A 21,558-nucleotide genomic window follows, 5' to 3' on the forward strand; every position below is an offset into this window, starting at 1 on the left:
TGAGCATGAGTGTCTGGAGGAGGGAGAGAACATGCACCTGTACATAACCTGCAGAGACTGAGCCAGTGTCATATATACGTATGACTATAAGAACGTGACTTTGCTTTCAGCCCGCTATGCCATCCATGTATTCTTTTCACTGCCAGAGCACAGCAAGCACTGAACAACCTCGCTAGGTTATACTGGCTCATCTCAAGTGTTTCTGCAAATTGCTCTTACACTTGAAGTTTTGAAGAACTTCAGAAAGGTTCTTCAAACCCAAGAGGGTTTGAAACCCTACAGGAAAAGTGGCAAACAAGAGATTCTATCAAATCAAAAATTCACATAGGTCCCTTTCTCTTTATTTTCCTGCTCTCAATGGGACAGTCCGTGCATTCTGTTTAATGTTTGCTTATCATCTGAGTGTTCACACAGTTACAAGACGGAAAGGGTATTGACAGTATTTGGTTCTCTTACACGAGAAAACCAGACAGGGCCAGGGTAAAAAAACAGGACACCCACTTTCATCTTCCTGCAAAAGAGAGCCAACGAGTATACATGGGAGGGAAGCAGGAAGTGAGTGGAGAAGCTACCTCAGACTCAGAAACTACTGTGAGTCATGCAAGTTAGATTATGCTCTCTTCTCCAAAGTCATGTGTTGCTGCTCCGGAGCTTCTCCTTTTGTACCTACAAAGAAAGTGTATGTTTTCAATATGGATTCAGATGGGACATCATAAGTCAGGAAAGGACAAAATGCAATTGTCTGGAGAGTAGCAGAGCATAGGTCAAAGCAAAGTTGTGGTTGAGGGAGAATTCTACTTCCATCCACATCATCAGAGGAAATTATAGGACCTGGTGACTGGTTTTGCATTAGTGCCACAAGCCTCTGTCTTTTTCAAGATACGGCAGATTATCTACTTTAAAAGTCACTTAGAAAGAGGAAAAAAAAGAGTTCCTTTGGGTAATCATGGAGAGAAGGAAATGTTTCTAGCTGGCTTCAGACAGTTCAAATTCATAGTTCTGCATACAGACTTTATACCCTAAAGTGCACTGCTAGATAAATTATGCATCTCAAAATGGCTACTACTAATGGAACTATAGCGCAGTGTTAGTGAGCTGCTATAAATGGAATTTAGCCCAGATCGGTCCTGTCCTATAAAAATAAGCTGTTTATTTGGAAAATATGTAGCGCAGATATTTCCCTGTCCCCATTTGTATCAAGAACTTTTGTTTGGCTATAAACAGGAGCAAATGAGTAAAAGTACAAAAACTAGTACTGAATGTGTTTATAGAAAATATATGTTCATAAAGAGGGCAGCAGATCCATTTTCTAAAACCTTCTGTAGTGCTGAATCTCTTAGTGATTTTGACGCATTGCCACACTAGTTCTTTCAGACATGATGGTAAAGCTGTTTTATTGGACTATTTCTGCAGACTTACTAGAGATTTTTCTTTTAATGTTTAGATGCTTTAGCAAATGCTTTTAAAAAGGAAACACCATTTATTCATGACATCTCGAAACATGAAGTTCCATTAGGTACAACTTATATATTTGGTTTTCCTTTTTAACTGGATAAACCACTGCTTTGAAGTTTGCAGTAATCTCTGTGTGTGCTTAATTTTTTTTAATTGGTAAGACTTGCTAGGTAATATGTATTCTGGAAGGGGGAAGGGGAGAATTGCGTATAACAGCATTTTTCAAAATTGGTAACTTTAAGGTGTGTGGACTTCAACTCCCAGAATTCCCCAGCCAGCATGCTGGCTGGGGAATTCTGGGAGTTGCAGTCCACACACCTTAAAGTTGCCAAGTTTGAAAAATGCTGGTGTGTAATGTATTGAGAATGGTATTAGTTTTTCTACCACAATGGATGTTTAAAGATATACCATGTATAAATAGCAGTAGATCTAAATAACTACTGGAAAACAGTATGTTTAGGCCTGTCAGTTTTGGCTAGATACCTTCTTATGCAGATGTATGCTTTCATTTTTTAGTTTGCATTGTGACACATTTGAAATTACATTGCTCACTGCCCAGAACCCATGTGGATTGGGTTGGGCTATAGACGTTGTAAAATAAATAAATATTCAAGTTTTCACCCATCAATATTGCTGCTTTCTCCTCTGTGTTGGAACTGTCTGTCCTTCCTTATTGCCTTTATCTCCGTCTGCCCTTTGCTCTTTGAATGGTTGGAGTGTCTTTGTTTCCCCTGCTGTTCTTCAGTTCCTGATATTTCTTGAACAAATGCCTCTTACTGTGATTTTGTTTAACTGGCACAATCAAATGCATGTGACTTTTATCACCTGATGAATGGGCTTTTTATGTACAGCTCTGAAAACCTGCACTTGACTCTCTCCTTTTTTCTTATAATCCTCCAGTGGCAAAAAGGAACAAAAGGCTGTTTTCTTCTCATTTTTTTCCAGCTACCCTGGCCTTTTGCTCTTGATTGATGGTGGGTTTTGTCTAAAAGGCCTGCATCTGTGGTGTTCTGTGCATTTCTAGTGTGTGGCCTAGAAGCGTAACTGTGAAATTTTGGATCCGTTGCGCTGAGGCCTTTGGTACTGCATGGAGAATAACGAACCATAGCACTTGACTCATCTTCATGGCAAAAGCCCAGCTGGAACATTTGTTAGACAACCCAGGCCTTGGTGACTTCTGAATTCAGCTGTTTGACCTTTTGGAAAGGATCTGTCAGTAAGCCTGCTTTGAAAGTTTTTTTTTTAAAAAAAGTGCTTTTTAGTTACAGCAGAATAAAAATAGGAAGGAAGGAAGAGGAGAAACAAACAACAGTAACGAAGGAAAATTAAGCTCAAATATTAAATGATAAAATATTTAGATTTTTTTCTTAAATGCACAAAAACTTACTTTTTTAGTTTTGGTGAGGAAAAGCTGCATGTTAAAGTTTAGACAACCAGTGTTTAACCATTTTTTCATTTCTGCAACATCTTAACATTTTGTAGATGCTTATAGAGTTATTTTGCTTCACTGTCTTTAAGCTTTACATACCAATTCTTCCTCATCATGTTCTGATTTAATTTCTGATTTTTTAATTTTTTTTTTTTGCAAGGAATGACAAACATTCAAGACAAACCCTAAAACATAACAAGATTTTCCTTCTCTTTCTTTGTGCCCCTCACAAATGTGTACTGGAAAATCCCTAACTCTGTAGAGTTGCTTCGGGAAGGAAGCTGACGCTCACAAAAGCTTATACCTTTTAACAAAATTTGTTAGCTGGAAAAGGTGCTACCAGATCCCTTCTTAATTTTTGGCCACCATAAATTAACATAGTTCTCTTCCTGCAGTGTCTATAATTGAGGAATGCTGAAGAGAATTCATTCTGTCAGTCAGATGTATTCTGCTGGTAGACAAAAGACACCTTTTTATACAACCCTCATAAATGTCTAAGTTTCTTGGAAACTAGTACATATTATAGCAAGGATGAGCGTTATCAATTTACAAAATGCAAAGTGAGCAACCAGTAGAGAAATCTAAATCAAATCACTATTTGGTGTGACTACCCTTTGGCTTCAAACCAGCATCAATTCTTACACTTGCACACTTTGTACACTTGCACAAAGTCAGGGATTTGTAGGATTAGAGTCAGGTGTATGATTAACCAATTATACCAATCAGGTGCTAATGATCATCAATTTCATATGTAGGTTGAAACACAGTCATTAAGTGAAACAGAAACAGCTGTGTAGGAGGCTTAAAACTGGGTGAGGAACAGTCAAACTCTGCTACTAAGGTGAGGTGGTGGAAAACAGTTTCATGTCACAGGTCATACACCATGGCAAGACTTAGCACAGCAACAAGACACAAGGTAGTTATACTGCATCAGCAAGGTCTCTCCCAGACAAAAATTTCAAAGCAAACTGGGGTTTCAAGATGTGCTGTTCAAGCTCTTTTGAAGAAGCACAAAGAAATGGGCAATGTTGAGGACTGTAGATGCAGTGGTTGGCCAAGGAAACTTAATGCAGCAGATGAAAGACACAACATGCTTACTTCCCTTTGACATCAGAAGATGTCCAGCAGTGCCATCAGCACAGAACTGGTGGAAACCACTGGGACCTGGGTATACCCATCTACTGTCTGGAGAGGTCTGGCCAGAAGTGGTCTTCATGGAAGAATTGTGGCCAAAAAGCCATACCTCTGACATTGAAACAAGGCCAAGCAACTCAACTATGCATGAAAACATAGGAACTGGGGTGCAGAAAAATGGCAGTAGGTGCTCTGGACTAATGAGTCCAAATTTGAAATATTTGGCTATAGCAGGAGGCAGTTTGTTCACCGAAGGGCTGGAGAGCGGTGCAATAATGAGTGTCTGCAGGCAAGAGTGAAGCATGGTGGAGGTTCCTTGCAAGTTTGGGGCTGTATTTCTGCAAATGGAGTTGGAGATTTGGTCAGGATCAATGGTGTCCTCAATGCTGAGAAATACAGGCAGAGACTTAGCCCTCATGCCATACCATCAAGGAGGCGTGTGGCCCCAAATTTATTGTGCAGCAGGACAACGACCGCAAACATACAGGCAATCTCATTAAGAACTATCTTCAGTGTAAAGAAGAACAAGGAGTCCTGGAAATGATGGTTTGGCCCCCACAGAGCCATGATCTCGACATCATCAAGTCTGTCTGGGATTACATGAAGAGACAGAAGGATTTGAGGCAGCCTACATCCACAGATCTGTGGTTAGTTCTCCAAGGTGTTTGGAACAACCTACCTGCCGAGTTCCTTCAAAAACTCTGTGCAAGTGTACCCAGAAGAATTGATGCTGTTTTGAAGGCAAAGGGTGGTCACACCAAATATTGATTTGATTTGGATTTCTCTTCTGTTTGCTCACTTTGCATTTTGTAAATTGATAAACATAAACCATTACAATATATATTTTTGAAAGCGTTCTTACTTTACAGCATTTTTTCACACCTGCCTAAAACTTTTTTTCCTCTTGTGCTTCATAAAGCCAATTTATGCCAGGGAGCTTGTCACACAAAGCACAGCTGCTTTGCGAATTAGCATATGGACAAAAGAGATGGAGGAAAATGTTTGAGGATCTCTACGGCAGCTGCAGTTCTTAGTTCTGCCTAGTGTTGGAATGCCTGGTCATTCTCCAAATAAGTTGACTACACAGCCGTTGCTTGTGTTGCCGTTGAACCCAGCAAACATATAAGTGGCTGAGACACAGACAAAGCATTATACTGAAGCATCTTTTAAGCTAGAGGACCAATTCATATTTGAGCCTAAACGATATAGATTGTTTTTAGACAGCAAGGAATAGTGAAAAACCTGGAACCTGTAATAATTTTACTCATGATTAAAAAAAAAGTGATAAATGTCAGGGGATTAGCTGAGTTAGCATGATAAACCAAATACAAGTAGTACAAAAGCTTTTGATAAAATGCAATCTGTTACACTTAAAGAATGTAAGACTGCATCTTGGAGATACTTTGCATACTTTGATTACCAGATTTATTATTTTTTTTGTTCAGTCGTTAAGTCATGTCCGACTCTTCGTGACCCCATGAACCATATTGCGCCAAGATTTATTATTAGCACCCTGCAAACTAGCACTTTTTTTTTGCATGATAATGACCCTTAAGACTTCAGTTTGATTTATAACCTTTCTTGACCTGGTGCCCTTCAGTTGCACTGGGCTAAGCCCCCATCTACAAGGGGATGCTGAGATAACGGGAATAGAGGTCCAGTATACATGGAGGATATCAGGATAGGTAGTGCTGACTTACATAACAGGGAAACAGCCTTATATACATCTGACATGAACAGTGAATGTGTAGTTCTTCTGGAATACCTTGCCACCCCTTAACGTTTTCATATAAGCTTATCATCCATTCCCTTCTATGTGTGTCTCTTGCTCCTGCTTTTGACTTCACCTGCAAACATAACCCTTTCAAGCCAGCCCTTCCTCTTCAAAGTTTTTCTGGACCATTATAGCCTTAATATAGGTTTTATTCTTGGCTAATCTTTTCACTCTCATTTCACTCCTCTCCTGCTTTGTTAAGCCCTTTTCCTTTTCCTTTTCTTTCCATCTTGCATACATTTTGGAGTTTTCAGGACAAGAGAAGTATCTGTTGTACAGAACAGAAGATAGCCTACCTGTGCTCCTCCAGAGGTGGCTAGATTGCAGCTCCTAACATCTCTAGAAGATATAACCAAAGGTTGTAGATGTTGAAGATGTAGTTCAGCAGTATCTGGAGTGTTACAGGTTGCTTACTCCTGCAGTAGAGTCATGTTAGGGTTTAGCCCTGGACATATTTATTTTGATGGCCATCATCAATATCATTAAGTAATAGAATGCCATTTCCCTCACACTTCATTTCTACAAACTTTAAACATGTTAACTGCTGTAGTTTGCTTGCCTTGTACCGAACCTCCTAAAATGTTCGCTGAAATTTTAAATTTGCAAAATCTAGAACACCAGCAATTCACGATCTGTATAGAGATCATTGCAGCTTTGAACACTTAATTCAGAAGACAAAAAGTCTTGCTCTATTGTGTGTGAGTTTAGAATAATAATTAACTGCATCCAGATGGCATGAGCATGTTACCCAACTTGCCCCTATTGCAATCTGGTTGCAGAGCCCTTAGAGCAAAAACACACCTACGCAGCTGTCTGGTAGTTACACAAAATATCCTTGTGATGAGTTAGACAAACAGCTTCCATCCAGAATCAGGTTACTACAAAATAATGTGGTCACTGTTTTGAAACATTTCAGTTAAGCTTCTCTTCCCCACTTCTGTGAAGTAGACTGCCCAGGATTGCAGTGGCAGTAGTTGGCCAAGAGGACAGGAGAAGCTCAGCGGTTTATCCCTGATGTTGTTGCAGTAAGGCTGTTAACCCAAGTTAATAATAGTGAGTGAAAAGAGGCAGCAACATTTTAACTAATGCCATAAAGAGTAAGTTTCTTCATGGCCGAGATCTGTCTCTCTCTCTCTCAAAATAGATTTCCACGTATGAAGGTGAGAACTTAAAACTTCAATTTTTATTACTTTTTAAAACTAGTTCAAAGCCTTTTGAAGCTTTTTTAAAATGGGTAAGAGAATGTTCCCATACTCTTTATGTGCATTTTAATATGGCCTAATTCCATAGGTCAGACCCAAAGAGAAGAGATGAAATGCTTTTGAATGGTGTTTGTGAGGCAGGTATTCTCAGCTGGAAAGCTGTACAGAGTTTGCAGCTGAGCGATTCTTCTTTAATTTTTTTTAAACAAGTGCTAGTTACTTGATAGAAAAGCTTGCTGCAGCTTGCAGACTGTTAAAGGGTGTAAATGCAAGACCATTTGGGTTAATTATCCTCCTAACAAATACTGATAATTGGATGCAAGTGAAAAAATATTTTTGCCTTATGTGAATTACTGTAGCTATATAGGTAGATTCATTGTACATAGAACTGTGTTTCCATAAACTCTAAAATCATGCTTGCTTCTTTCTAGTTGCTTTATTTTCAAGGTCAGCTGAAATATTTCAATGAGAGCTGAAGCCTGTGCATTATACCAGAGGCACAAGAACCGTTCATTCATTCTCTACCACCTGAGAAGGCAGAACAGAGATCTATTAATTGATGAAAAAGAGAGAGGAACCACCATTGTAATTTGCTGCTACTTCCACCATTTGGAGTTGCAGGGCTCTTTTTCCTCACTCTTCATAGGGCTATTAAGAAAGGGTAATGAGAAAATGCACCATGGGAAGCATCATAGGGCCATCTCTATTTAGCCTATTAAGATTTCATATCTGAATTTGCTTATTTCCATTCCCTATTGAGCTCCTTTATTTTCTGTATCTACTTTGGATTATTTTATTTATTTATTGGATTTAGAGGCCAACTGACTCCTAATGACTCCGGGCTGTTTATCTCTCAAAAATAGGAAACAATAAAATGAAAGAAAAAACACATGTATGTCTGGAATAAACAACCCAATACATCAAAAGAAAACTAACAGAGTTTGACAACAACCTTAACCCCAGGCCTGGGAGCAAATCCAGGTTTTCAAAGACTTGTAGAACAGCTACAGGGTAGGAGCCATATGGATCTCTTGGGACATGCTGCTGTATTTCAGAGAGAAGGCACTGTGATGGAGAAGGCACATTTCCTTGTATAATTTGAAGGGACCTGGAGTGTGTCCACTCTGCCCCATCTTGGGGGGGGGGGAGAGAAAGTATTGAAGATAAATGGTCCCTCAAATAACTGGACCTTATACCATGAAGGGCTTCATAGGTGCTACCAGAATCTTGAATTGCACCCGGAAGCCAACCAATAACCAGTGCAGCTCACCAAGCAGGGGTGACACATGAGCGTAACATGGGGTGCCCATTGGTGCCTGCACCACTGCATTCTGGACCAGCTGTAGCTTCTGAGTAGTCTTCAGGGATAGCCCCATGTAGAGCCCATGCAGTAGTCTGTTCATGGGATGACTAGGGTGTGGATGACTGTTTTTGATAATGCAGGTAGCTAACATTTTCCCAGTGCAGAAGTCCAGATGAATGGCATGAAGGCTTACAGTTATGGGCAACTGGGATTTCATAAACAGGGTTTGGGCCAGTAGGTGCACCCCTGCATTCCCCTTCACATTAAGCAAAATGTTTGATAGGGCTAAAGCAGTCTTCCCCATCCTAGTCAGAAGAGACAGCGACACTCCCAGCCACTTTTGCTTCAAACGGGGTAAAGTGAGGAGATGCTTCTTTTGATGAAAGTACTTCCAGTGTTTTATTTGCAGCTTAGGCAGCCTTCTGTCCATGGGGAAATGGAAGGCTTCCTACACAATACTCTCCTCCTTGTAGTTCCTCTAGCTCCTCTCTGAGATTTTAAATCATTTGCTACAGTCAAAGGATCACATACGGTGTTGTGGAAGTTCCAGTCTGTAATTGTAGAATGTATAATAGTCTCAAGTCATATTTTTGGAATTTGCTATGAAGTATTTTCTTTCCTGAAATAAAAGCATACATTAAACTCTCTGAAGTTGTATGTATATTGTGCTGGGTCATTAATGATGCTAAGAAGAGAGTTGTCTAAGGATTTATACTAATTACATGGAAGTGATGTGTGTTCTAACACCTGGCTCTATTAAAAGGACAGGTGGAGCTGTTTAGGGCTTTGACTAATACAAACCAATGACCCTAATCCCATGGCCATTTAAAACCTACTTGTCTTATTTCACTGTTTTTCTACATTCTTTCTATTCTTTTCATATACTGTTCATTCTTACAGGATATGAAGGAACCAAAGCAGGGAACTACACCTAATTATATTTAAATGTGCTTCTTTTTCCTCAGACCTTTAGTCAAATTATATATCAACAGATGTGGAAGGGGAGACTCATATTTTAATTTCACTTTTTCTATAATTTCTCTTCATGTGTGCCCTTTTCCCCATTTTACGAATGTTTAATCTGGCAACTAACTGTGGTACAGTGATGCTCTAATACAGGAACCTGTTAAAACAGTTCTTCCTGATCTGACATTAGGTGTATTTTGGCAGCACATAGGGTTTATATTTGCAATTTTGAATTGAATTTGCAATTTTGAATTCATAGCACATTAACTTTTTTTTTAATTTGTTATAATTAACGAAGCAATGTCCTTTCAGTTCCTTACAACCGCAGGAAATTCTAAATACCCTGTGCAAGAAAAACTGATTAAATGTCAAAATGACATTAAGAAATCTTGGGAAAAGAGCTAGATGTTTTATTGTTCTGTGGTAATTTATCCCAGTTTAATTATTTATTCTGCTGAATGAGGGTTTATAGGCAAGTCTGCCCTTGATTGACCTTGAAAATATGTAGTGCCATCTGCTTTGCGGTGAAGAGCTTGATTCTATACTACAAAGAGTATTCATTGTAAAGTCCATTTATAGGTGGTGGATAACTGACTTTCAGAATATGCATATTCTGTGGATCAGCCTGAAATGTGAGCCAGCTTATTCAATTATAAGTTACTGACATTAGCTAGCAGGGAAGAGGGTTGATTTTAAAGTAACTTTGTACACTGAAAAGAAGAAATACTTAAATGTGGGGATGCCCATTACCTTACGCTTTGCAAGCAAAAGAATCAAGGCTCAGCATTCAACATTTCTATCTGAAGTGTCTCTGATTAGAAAAGACCTCTACAACTTCAAGGATCCTTGCCCGTTAGAATACAGCAAAATGGACCAATTCAGCATCAGGCAGCTTTACTGTATCTTGGAACTAGACAAGAACAAACTGTCTAAAAATTTTAAGATTTTTTTTAAATGATTCCAGAATGTTGTAGCCAAATATTGGATTCCTATAAGCAAGAGGCACCTGTACCTTGTTTGCTCCTTGATAAGAAGGACTTATGAATTAGTTAACAGTGATTGGATTTTGTACAAGTGCAAGAACTAGCAGACTGTATTCATGCTGTGTACTGGGCTCTTATTTAAACTTTTGGGAAACAAGTAGCTTTGAAGATTTTTATTTCTTCCCTGGAAGAGATAGGTACACCCAGCAGGAGACAGCTGTATTCTGCCATCCTCTCTCCTTCACACTTCCCCATCCATGCCAAAAGCAGTTTCCTGAGGCACATTGCTCCCAGTTACAGCTAACCAGAGAACATCTTTGGAATAGGTACCCAGAAAAACTGTCTTAAAGGATAGTCTTCTTGCATTTGTGTGTGAACTCGTATTTCTGACTTCATATTTTACACTTGTGTTTTGTCATTTAGAAAATAAAGCCATTGCTTACCATCCTGCATTATTTTTCTGTTTCAGGATTCTGGCAAAGATGGGGACGACAGTTCAACTCAGGAAGATGAGGGCTTTATGGGAATGCTGCCTCTCCTCCAAGCCCACCATGCAATGGAGAGAATGGAAGAATTTGTATGCAAGGTAAGGTGCTGTAAAGCAAAGGGGCCTCGTGCGCTAGCAAGCTTTACACAGTTGGTAGGCCCTGTGGCTAGCAGTGCATGCACTTCTGGCAACAAAGAGGCAAGTCACAGTGGGTGGCCATCAAGAACTGCTGTCATCTTGGTGGTTACTTCTGTTTCGGTGGGTGTATGTTCAGATCTCAAGCCTTCCATAATTGGATAAATTAGAAAGTTTAATATGATGTGGATTACAAGTTGAAATGTGGGATTAAACATGATGGTACAACTGTTGAGTCTCCTTTTAGAAACATCTGTGGAAGTCCAAGCAGAATAATACTCTGTGCTTCACGTGTTTCTGGGTCAAAGGACTTTAATTTACAAGGTCGCATTTTTTTCCCCACACTCTTTCTTTTAGTCCTTGCAAACCTTTGTTTTCAGATTACCATATGCCTCTTTTGTATTGGAACCTCATTGTCTCCACAATCTAAGGCAAAAATAAAATCCAGATTCTATTGAATTGCTATCCTGGGCAAATCTATTGTATAATTCTGGGAGCATTGCTTATCTTGATTTTTCTTTAGTTATTTAAAGGAAGTAGTTCATACTATATAATAGCCTAAATACTAGACAACTATGGTTGACTTCAGAAGTAAAACTTAACAGAAGATTTTTGCCTTGTTTTGCATTATCTGCATCATTGGAATGAGAGACTAGCAACCTGGTTACCCAACACAAATTCTTTTAAACTGTAATCCCAGTTTAGAAATGTGACAGAAGAAACTGCTTCTTTCTTTTATCCAGTATTGAAACTATTAAAAAATATATATTTGATTCCTGTTTAGGAACCACTCTTCTGTTTGTTTAATAAACTGTATGTATTAGATTGTCATGGCCTTCATGCATTATATATTCCTAGGGTGATCTATTACAGAGGCTTGCAGTCCAGTGAGTTATGTGATGATACATACATGCTTCTTTTTTCATTCCTACTTTTATCGCCTACAGAATGGATATTCTGAAAGGACACTTCCCTGTGGGAAAATATTTCACACTAAGCAACATTATAGCCACATGTGAGAGCAGGTTGATTGTTATTGCACATTACTATGCATAGGTTCAAGAAATTAGTTGAAATATTTTCAAAATTTGCATAACATCTACCGTTGTGCCCTTGAGCAATATTAGATGATAGAAGCATGTGGACTAATAGGCCTGCCTTTTGAGGGTAATTATATTCTTGCTCTTGTACAGCACTTCCTTTTGATATAGCTTAACTAGAGAGGAATCATAATCATCCTGTTGTCAGGTTCAGCCCAAAGAACTCCACGAGACAGTACAGGTCTAGTTCGGTAGCTTTTATTAGCTTTCAACCACAAGACGGAATCTCACCAGACTGAATCTAAACTTCCCAAGCCAGCAAGCAAACACCGTGAATTCCTTAGGGTGGTGCCAGTCTCACCCTCTTTACCTTCCCACACTCCTGCTGGGGGCTGAGGAAATGCTTATCTCCCCAAATGCGGCCTTCACCAAACCATTCCATCACACCTGTTTTCTAATTGCATGTGGAAGATCAAATGTACATATATAGATACAGCATATATGAAGTTTTCCTGTAGTGGCAGGGATTTTTCAGCAGACCTATTCCATCACACCATGAACCAGAATGTAACTTCATATTACTTCCTTTAGGTATGGGAGGGCCGATGGCGTGTCATTCCCTTTGATGTCTTGCCCGATTGGTTAAAGGACAACGACTACCTGTTGCATGGGCACCGACCACCTATGCCCTCTTTCCGGGCTTGCTTTAAAAGCATTTTCAGAATACACACAGAGACAGGCAACATCTGGACACATCTACTAGGTACACTTGATGAAAATGTTAAAGGTTTTTTTTAAAATTTTCATATTGGAATAGGGATGAAAGGAATGGAATATGCCATTTTTGCAACTCTGTTAGAATAAATTATTTTGGTCCAGCATTAATTTCTATTGATTTGAACCCATTACTCTGATATGTACAGCTCAGCCAGCAAGTTGTAATCTATTCTCCTGGCCACCTGTGGCTGGTAACAATTTGAAGATTGCTGTTGACCTGCCAGATTGTTGCTGTTGATCTACTAGATTCATGTGAATGGTTGCACTCTACCGCCTGTTCTCTCAAATGATCATTTTAGTTAAGATCATCTTACCTTTCTCTATTGATACCCATCCGACCTATGCATTATATGGTGCCTTTAACAAGCTTGAGTTATGATGCCACACCAGTGGTTGTTCTTTTTAACTGTCATTATTGTTCATTGCAGCATATAAGTTTGTTTTTTTATCAAGATATCTTGCATTCATCAAATTTCTAAATCAAGATTTCTGGCCCAAGGCTTTGACATGGGCTGTCTGAATTGCAGTGATGCGGATCAACATTATCTGTTGCAACTCTCTGTGGTTGCTTAATAGCAATGTTGAGCCTTTGAAAGTAGCTTAATTACCCATGCTTCCTGGCGATTGGGACTAATGTTATGAGAAGCTACCAATTAGCCTGAATTGCCATTGCAGTCAGTATATCCTACTGATCTGGAACAAAACTTGATTTGCTGACATTTGTAAAGAATGTAAATTACAACTATTTTACTTGACAGGATGCTTGGATCAAAGTATGCCTGCCCCAAGCCTTAGTGGCTCACTGATCATATGTGATTCAATATGCATAATTATAGTAAGCTGAACCTGATTCCAGCTTTGTATCAGGTCACTTGTTTTGCTGGACTTTCATAATACTGCTAAAATGTTTCATGCACCAGGAGTAACCTTGAAATAGGGGGTGAGGACTGTAAGCAGGTATTAGTTGGAAAAACAAGAAACTCTAGTAGGATAGACTCGAAAAGCTGGAAAGAGCAGTTAGCATTGCTATGAATTTATTGGATAACTTTGACAAATCTTTATCTCTTGTCAGAAAATAAGCCAACAGGAAAGTAGATCATTCTCTTGAAAGCAAACATTGGCTAGAAAATGCACAATCATAAGGTAGATGATTTAGAGGCAGTATTTTGTGGTTACCCCCCTTTGTCCATATTACAGTTTGTCAAGGCTAACAACCATGTCTTTCTTTGTCCAGGATGTGTGTTCTTTCTGTGTTTGGGGATCTTTTACATGTTCCGGCCAAATATGTCCTTCGTAGCACCCGTGCAGGAGAAGGTGGTGGTTGGATTGTTCTTCTTAGGAGCCATCCTTTGCCTTTCCTTCTCTTGGCTTTTTCACACAGTTTACTGCCATTCAGAAGGTGTTTCTAGGCTCTTCTCCAAGTAAGCATTATAATGATTAAGTATGAGCTTAAAAATCCAATGCTTGTCTCCTTTTAGGTGTGGTCAGGGGGAAAGACTGAAGAAATTGGATAAATTTGCTCATTTGGCATGTGGTAATATGGATTGCTTAGGCAATGTATATAAACCATTTTGAAAATGTATGTACTGAGCTTCTTAGGGCTAGATGGGAAGTAGCATAAGAAGCCTTCACAAGCCTGGGCAGTGGATAATAGCAGTTCTGGTTAGCATATCTGAAGGTCTCCTGTTTGGAAAGGCTTGCAAAAAACTTTGTTTCAGGGTTCAATGGACTATATATCTACCAGTAGAAGAGAATATATGTAGCTCAGGGTTAAACTGTAGAGTCCTTTGGTTCCTGAGCTTGGTTGTTTTCTTTCAAACATTTTGTTACCCAACTAGGTAACATCTTCAGTGCTAGTGGGATTTGCTCTTGGTTTATATGCAGTGGCTTGCCCTGTTGGTGGGGATGTTGTCTTTTTTCCCTTTGTAGTTCCTTGATTAGGCTGTTGTTTACTGCTTGATTGTTTGTCTGGTGTCACTCCTGGTGTTAATCCCTGCTTATCTGGGTGTTGATTGCTGGTGAGGAGGTGTCCTCGCCTTTTTGTTTCTTTTTTGTTGTCTTTTGAATAGTGTGTAAATATTGTTTATCTCTGTGTGCCTATTGACGGCTGACTAGTCTGAATACGTCGCATTTTTGGATTTAGCTTCGTCTAAGATACTGACAGTTTCCCAGTTGAAACTATGGTTAAGTCTGTCCATGTGCTATGAGATTAAGGAATTTTCATTGTGTCTTCTGACCGTTAGTTGGTGTTCATGGATATGCTCTGCTAGTCTTCTGCCTGTCTGTCCTACATAGTGGTTGTTACAGTCCTTACACTGTATATTGTAGATGACTCCTGTTTTTCCTTCTTGGGCTATTGGGTCTTTTGGTTTACTTAAGATTTTCTGGAGGGCTTTAGTTGGTTGTGTGCTACGGTGATGCCATATGATTGTAATAGTCTGTTGATTGTTTCTGAAATGTTTCTGATGTATGAAACGGATAACATTGCCATACATCAGAAACACCTCAGAAACAACCCACCAACATTATATATAAATAGAGAGCAAACCCCATTCCCTTCTAGCACTGAAGATGTTACCTAGTCAGGTAATGAAATGTTTCAAGAAAACAGCCAAGCTCAGAGAACCCCAAGGACTCTACAGGACTATATATCTCTCTTACATTTAAAGTTTACAAGCCAGTTTGAACATAGATCTCCAGAGTTGTTTTCTTAGAGTTTTCACCAGTATTCAGAGTTTGTTTTCAGAATGTAATCGTGTTATGGATGAGAGCAGGCATGATTCTTATTGGTTATAAAGTTAGGTGCATCAGTGCTATGAAAGCTATGTAATCAAGGAGCATGCAAGATGCTAGAATATGTGAATTTCTCTACAAATGACTTTTTTCCTCCCTTGTCTTAGGCTGGACTATTCTGGGATTGCTCTTCTTATAATGGGCAGCTTCGTCCCGTGGCTTTACTACTCTTTTTACTGCAACCCTCAGCCCTGCTTCATCTATTTGATTGTGATCTGTGTCCTGGGCATTGCAGCTATTATAGTTTCACAATGGGATAGGTTTGCAACACCTGAATATCGAGGAGTACGAGCAGGTGAGATTTCTAGAATGGTCTTTGCAACATATATCACAGTTGGAATGAAGAACTGAGCCTAGCATAAATGATGCTGTGCCCTTTGACATTACATAATGCAATTGTCACTTAGATTTGCATAATATTACATTCCAGACATCTCTGTTTCTGTAGCAAAAGGCTTTGTGACATCTTAAAGACAAATCTGTTACAGCCTGTGAATGCCACTTCACACATATATAAAGTGTTGTTATTCACTAGTCATATATTTTGTGTCCATGTACAAAAAAAAAGCAAAAACAAAACCCCCAAATATGAAATGTTTATTTTATGTGAAAAAAATCTGCCAGCTGTGGATAAAATAGGATACTCCTGTCAAACTGACTACTTTTTACAAACATTTAGGCCATAATAAATCTATTAATCTCTGAAATGCCGCAAGAGGTTTTTTTTCTGCATTGTGTGTTCTAATTGTGCCCATTATGTAACATCTTGTTTGTGAGACTATTTATTTATTTCAAACATTTATATAGCCACCCACCTTATATCAAACTCTGGGTGGCTCCCAACCAACAGTTAAGAATACATATATCTATTAAAACCACAAACTTTAAAACCTGGCACCAAGTTAAACTTTCACACGCAGTCCATCACTAACTCCTCTCATCAAGCTCCCCCTTTCCATTGCTTTGGGGAAAAGCCAGGTCTTCAGTGCTTTTCAGAAGACTAGGAGGGTGGGGGCCTGCAGAACTTCAGGGGGAGGGGCATTCCATAGGGTAGGGGCTGCCACGGAAAAGGCACGCTTTCTACATCCCATAAGATCTCTAGATCCCGTAAGATGGCAATGTTTAAGGGAAGGGACTATGAGCGTGCCACCTTATGTGATCTGGTAGGACAGGTAGTTGTCCTTAGGGAGAGCTGGTCCTGCAGATAACCTGGCCCTGTGCCATGTAGGGCTTTAAAGGTAATAACCAGCACCTCGAATTGCACCCCAAAGGAAACCGGAGCCAGTGTAGCTGTAGTGGGCACAATGTGTATGTGCTGTAGTAGGTACAGACCATATTTGCATATAACACAAAAATACATTTAACACTGTTTACCAGGGAAAAAAGATTTGTCAGAAATTACTTAATTTTACGGATTATAAAGATGGTGCATTTATTTAGCCACAGTTTGTGTTATAGTAGAACGCCTCTGGTTCAATAGCAAACCAGGTACATTGGTAGTGAAGTTAAACAGGTTGATATTCTTACCACATAGGCAGAGGACATGGAAGCTTAGAGCATCTGCAGCTTCTTTCTACTTGACCGAGTAATGTTAAGTTGGCATTGCTCTGTTGGTGATCACAGACAGAAAAGCGCTGTTCTGAATTGAAGTTATAGCTGGATTGATCAGGAGAACCATTTTAATTGATCGGAACAGTTTTAGCCCTATCAGTTTATGAAGGACTATAGCCCTAAAATGAAATTTAAATTAATTTTAAGTCTATATTAAAAAGCTTTAGTGTTTTGCTTTGGGATCCTGAGCTTTGACCATTTGATCTCACTTTCCCACAGTTCACTGTACCCAAGTCTGAATCTGTTGTATTTCTTTGTCTCCTAGGAGTCTTTCTGGCCCTGGGCCTTAGTGGTGTGATTCCCACTCTGCACTTTGTCATCTCAGAAGGGCTCCTCAAGGCTGCCACAATGGGGCAGATAGGGTGGCTGGCCCTCATGGCCTGTTTGTATATCACTGGTGCTGGCTTGTATGCTGCTCGTATCCCAGAGAGGTTTTTCCCGGGCAAGTGTGATATCTGGGTAAGTATAGCTAGAGCTGTCAGGCATATGCCAGGGAGGGCGAGAGGCATGATAGATAGATAGATAGATAGATAGATAGATAGATAGATAGATAGATAGATAGATAGATAGGGAGGGAGGGAGGGAGGGAGGGAGGGGGAGAGAGAGAGAGAGAGAGAGAGAGAAAGAAAGAAAGAAAGAGAGAAAGAGAGAGAGAGAGAAAGAGAAAGAAAGAAAGAAAGAAAGAAAGAAAGAAAGAAAGAAAGAAAGAAAGAAAGAAAGAAAGAAAGAAAGAAAGAAAGAAAGAAAGAAAGAAAGAAAGAAAGAAAGAAAGAAAGAAAGAAAGGCCAAAGTGGTCCCAGTGGTGGTAGGAGCACTTGGGGCTGTGACTCCTAAGCTGGGAGAGTGGCTCCAACAGATCCCAGGAGCAACCTCAGAGCTCTCTGTCCAGAAGAGTGCAATGCTAGGAGCAGCTCAGATCTTGCGCAGAACCCTCCAACTCCCAGGCCTCTGGTAGAGGACCCGAGGTTGAGGAAGACACGTACCACCCATACGGGTGAGAGGGGAATTTCATTCATTCATTCATTCATTCATTCATTCATTCATTCATTCATTCATTCATTCATTCATATTTGAAGCTATAATGCAGTTCTAGAAATGCCTGGGGTAAAAACAGAGGCTGATTGGGCAGTTAAAAGCCACAGCACCCAACAAATTAATTGGCTTTCCAGAAATTAAACAAACAAACAAACGAAAAACACTTGAACTATCACTGTGTGCATTATCAGAGTTAGTGGTGCGTTGCTATAGAAATACAGCTTTTTGAAATAGCTGTTCAGACTACATATGTCACTGTCATCTTATGCCTTGAATAGGTGCAAATTGCCACTTGGTGCTTGCCAAGCCTGAAAGCATGGGACAAGAGAGAGTTTCCCAGCAAAGTAATAGTTTGTCCCTTAGCAGGCTAGTCCCCTTTCTGAAAGCCTGCAAGACTGCTGTTGTCATTTGGTGCTTGTTCTGAAAAGTATTTCGTTTTCTAATAGTAATGTGTGCATGTGGTTGTTTTTTCCCCTCTCTTGTAGTTCCACTCCCATCAACTCTTTCACGTTTTCGTAGTGGCTGGTGCTTTTGTGCACTTCCATGGCGTTTCAAACCTTCAAGAGTTCCGCTTCACGCTTGGGGGAGGCTGCACAGAGAACGAGATGCAGTAAAAATGGTCCCATGCTGAGGATCATAACCAAAACCGAACCATGGGAGCAGTCAATCCACACTTTGCCTACAACAGTGTGGAAGCTTTGCAGGGAATCTTAAGTATAAAATGGGAGAAAAATTCATACCTCAAACATTGGAGTGAATTGGTTCTGAAGATGTGGACATTCTTAAACCTTAACTTATTCCTGGGATCTACAACTGAAGCTACAGAAAACCCTTTCTTAATCATCTTATGTTCAATGCCATATTTATTTGTAGAAAATAAGAGAGGTTATCTTGGGGAAGTGGCTTGGCAATTTTTTCTTTTCTTTTCTTTTTTTAAATCTAGCTTAATTAAGATTTGTATCTTGTTCAGGTAAGTTGATTTTTAGATGCCCTTTTGGGAGAAAAAAATGTAAATAAGATTTCTAACTTTCTGTTTAATTAAAAAGTTTCTATAAATGTTTTAAAAGGGGGGAGGGAGATGGATTTTGTATTGGTTGCAACATGCAAGTACCACACACTGTTTCTATTTTGCACAAATTCTTTAAGTGCAAGAAAGCTAGGTGAAACTCCTGCAGTCAGGCATCTGGATCCTGCAGATTCTTCCTAATTCTGGTGTATACTGGTCGGCTCAATCCCGTGGTCGCAGTCTGCTGCCCACAAGGGTTGAGAGCAAAGAAGTGCTTACTGATCAGCCTGTTCAGAAGGCTAAGGAAAGAGGCCATCAAGGTCTGCCCTCTTGGTGGGTCACGCCTTCTAAGCTCTCTTCTGGGGTGGGTTTTTAGATTCCTTCATTAGCCTTTTGCTACATTGGGATTTGATGGCTTAAGGCACAATGTGGCATATATCCTGACCTTTTGGGGTCTCTCATCAGTGTTTCACCATTCAGTTGGGTGTGCTGTCTTGTTTATCCAAGTGCAATTGTTAATGTTGGGTACCAACCTTCTAGGTGATTTGGCCTGGGGGGAATGGTCTCAAGGGGATGGGAAGTACTCACAAGAAAACAACTTTGTTTTTGTTTTTCTAAGAAGAGGACTGGCTGTCTAAATGTTAATCCATTCTGGATTATTTTTGTGTGTTGCTGAGTTACAGTAACACCACAGTTGTCTGTATTAAATTCACTGAACTCTACTGGCTGCAATAGTAACACTGCCATTCTTTTTCTCTTTCTCCTGGGGTATAGGACAATACTGTGCACTATTTTTAATAAGTAAATAGCAAACAAACCACAGGATAGACTGGGTGCAGTGGTTTTCCTCTGCTGTTAGTGCTTTGTGCCGAGGGAAAGTTGTGAGCGGTTTCAAATGCTTTCAGTTTAATTGTATGAGGCAGGAGCATTTGAAGAAGAGAGTTATGACACAGCAAAACACTCCGTATGACAAGTGAGAGAACTATAGTTATTGCTGGTGAGCTGTATTAAACCTAGAAAGAAACATCTGAGCAAAAGGCAGAAACATCTGAGCAAAAGGCAGAATTAATACATTTAGCCATTTATCTCATTATAAGGATAATTAATTTGGCTCATAGTGAGTTACCAAGGATTTATTGTGGGGCAGCATAATTGGTCACATTTTAAAAATGTTAGATTTTTATGAAGAAGTCCTTGATCTACAGATATCCTCTTTCCCCTTAGCGATTCTTCTGAAATGGATTCCTCTAAGTATTTAAATCTGCAAGAGGTGCTTAACTGGTTCTTGTAGGCAAATTCAAATCTGTGTGTTCTGGATAGGATCATGATGCTAAATACATATAGATGAAACCGGCAGTCTAACGTATTTCAGTGTGTTGATCCCAAACTGAAATCAGAACAGTATTAACCCCTTCAACAGAACTGGGAGACCAGTTATGATAAACTTTGGAGTTTTAGCAGCTGGCGAAAGGATAGTTTACCTAAGGTGGAGAAGTGGTAATACATATCACACCCAGACTTACCTGTTTGAGAAGCACTTTTAGAGGTGTATCTCTGAATTTACCAGCAGGGAATACATCTCCTTACTCTGGATCATCCCATGCTCCCTCGGACTGTGGCACTTGCAATCCAGTCTAATAGCACAGAACCTGTACAGAATACAACGCACCATTTTGCTGTTCTTACTCCCGATCTTCTGGTTGAAGATATTTTGTGTCCCAATATGAAACTGCATAGCTGTGCACTTTTTCTGTGGTGCTTGCTGAGACCCTCCCAGGTTGGCACCTGAATGCCTTACTCTCAGCAACTGGAGGTTTGCTTGCTTTTGATGTGTGTGCAGGGTTCAGCATAGCGTAGTTGAGATATACAGCTCCCCCCTCCCCCCATTAACTAGTGGCCTTGTTCAGTATTTTCTTTTCATTTCTAATTGCTCACTGTTGGAGGCAACAAAGCACATCTTGGATTTTGAAGATTGGGGGTCTCCAGCCAATGGGATCCCATTACTTGTTGTATTCTTAACTTCTAATAAAAAGAACAAATGTAAAGCAGGTTTGGATTTTTGCTTTTTGTTTTTGTCTTTCCCTGTCAGTATAAATTATAAGAGATCTGTATTTGTAAAAATATGACTCACATTTGTATCAGGTAATTTAACCTGAGATCTGTTAAGTGGTCGGTTTAATATCAAGGCTGAATACTGAAAGTTCTACGATAGGTTTTCCACCACTTAGAGTTTTTTTTTTAACATGACAGAGTTAGCAACCTGGGCTGAGGAAATTTGAATGTTTGATTGCATCACAGCAACTCATTAGCCATCCCATCCACAAACTTAAATATATGCCTGTTGGGTTAGAAGATGAAGTCGTCTTAAAGTCAAGTTTGATTCCTGATGACTTCATGTCCACAAAGTTTCCTTGGCATGATACAGGAC

General features: G+C 39.7%; 1 protein-coding gene across 2 annotated transcripts in view; it reads left to right on the forward strand.

Annotated features, from left to right (window-relative positions):
• Positions 1–21,178, forward strand: part of ADIPOR2 (adiponectin receptor 2) — a 38,151-nt gene extending 16,973 nt beyond the window's left edge. For both annotated transcript variants that reach the window (XM_007435022.3, XM_007435023.3), the window contains 6 exons: positions 10,716–10,832; positions 12,500–12,671; positions 13,920–14,106; positions 15,586–15,773; positions 17,355–17,548; positions 18,610–21,178. In XM_007435022.3, the coding sequence (XP_007435084.1) occupies positions 10,716–10,832; positions 12,500–12,671; positions 13,920–14,106; positions 15,586–15,773; positions 17,355–17,548; positions 18,610–18,738 (987 nt within the window). In that variant the 3' untranslated portion in view covers positions 18,739–21,178. The remainder of the gene's footprint in view (positions 1–10,715; positions 10,833–12,499; positions 12,672–13,919; positions 14,107–15,585; positions 15,774–17,354; positions 17,549–18,609) is intronic.
• Positions 21,179–21,558: the final 380 nt, after the last annotated feature.

This window comes from Python bivittatus, unplaced genomic scaffold (assembly GCF_059951505.1).
Source record: "Python bivittatus isolate LINGU-HERP-01145 unplaced genomic scaffold, Pbiv_v1 ctg000330_np1212, whole genome shotgun sequence".
NCBI lineage: Eukaryota > Metazoa > Chordata > Lepidosauria > Squamata > Pythonidae > Python > Python bivittatus.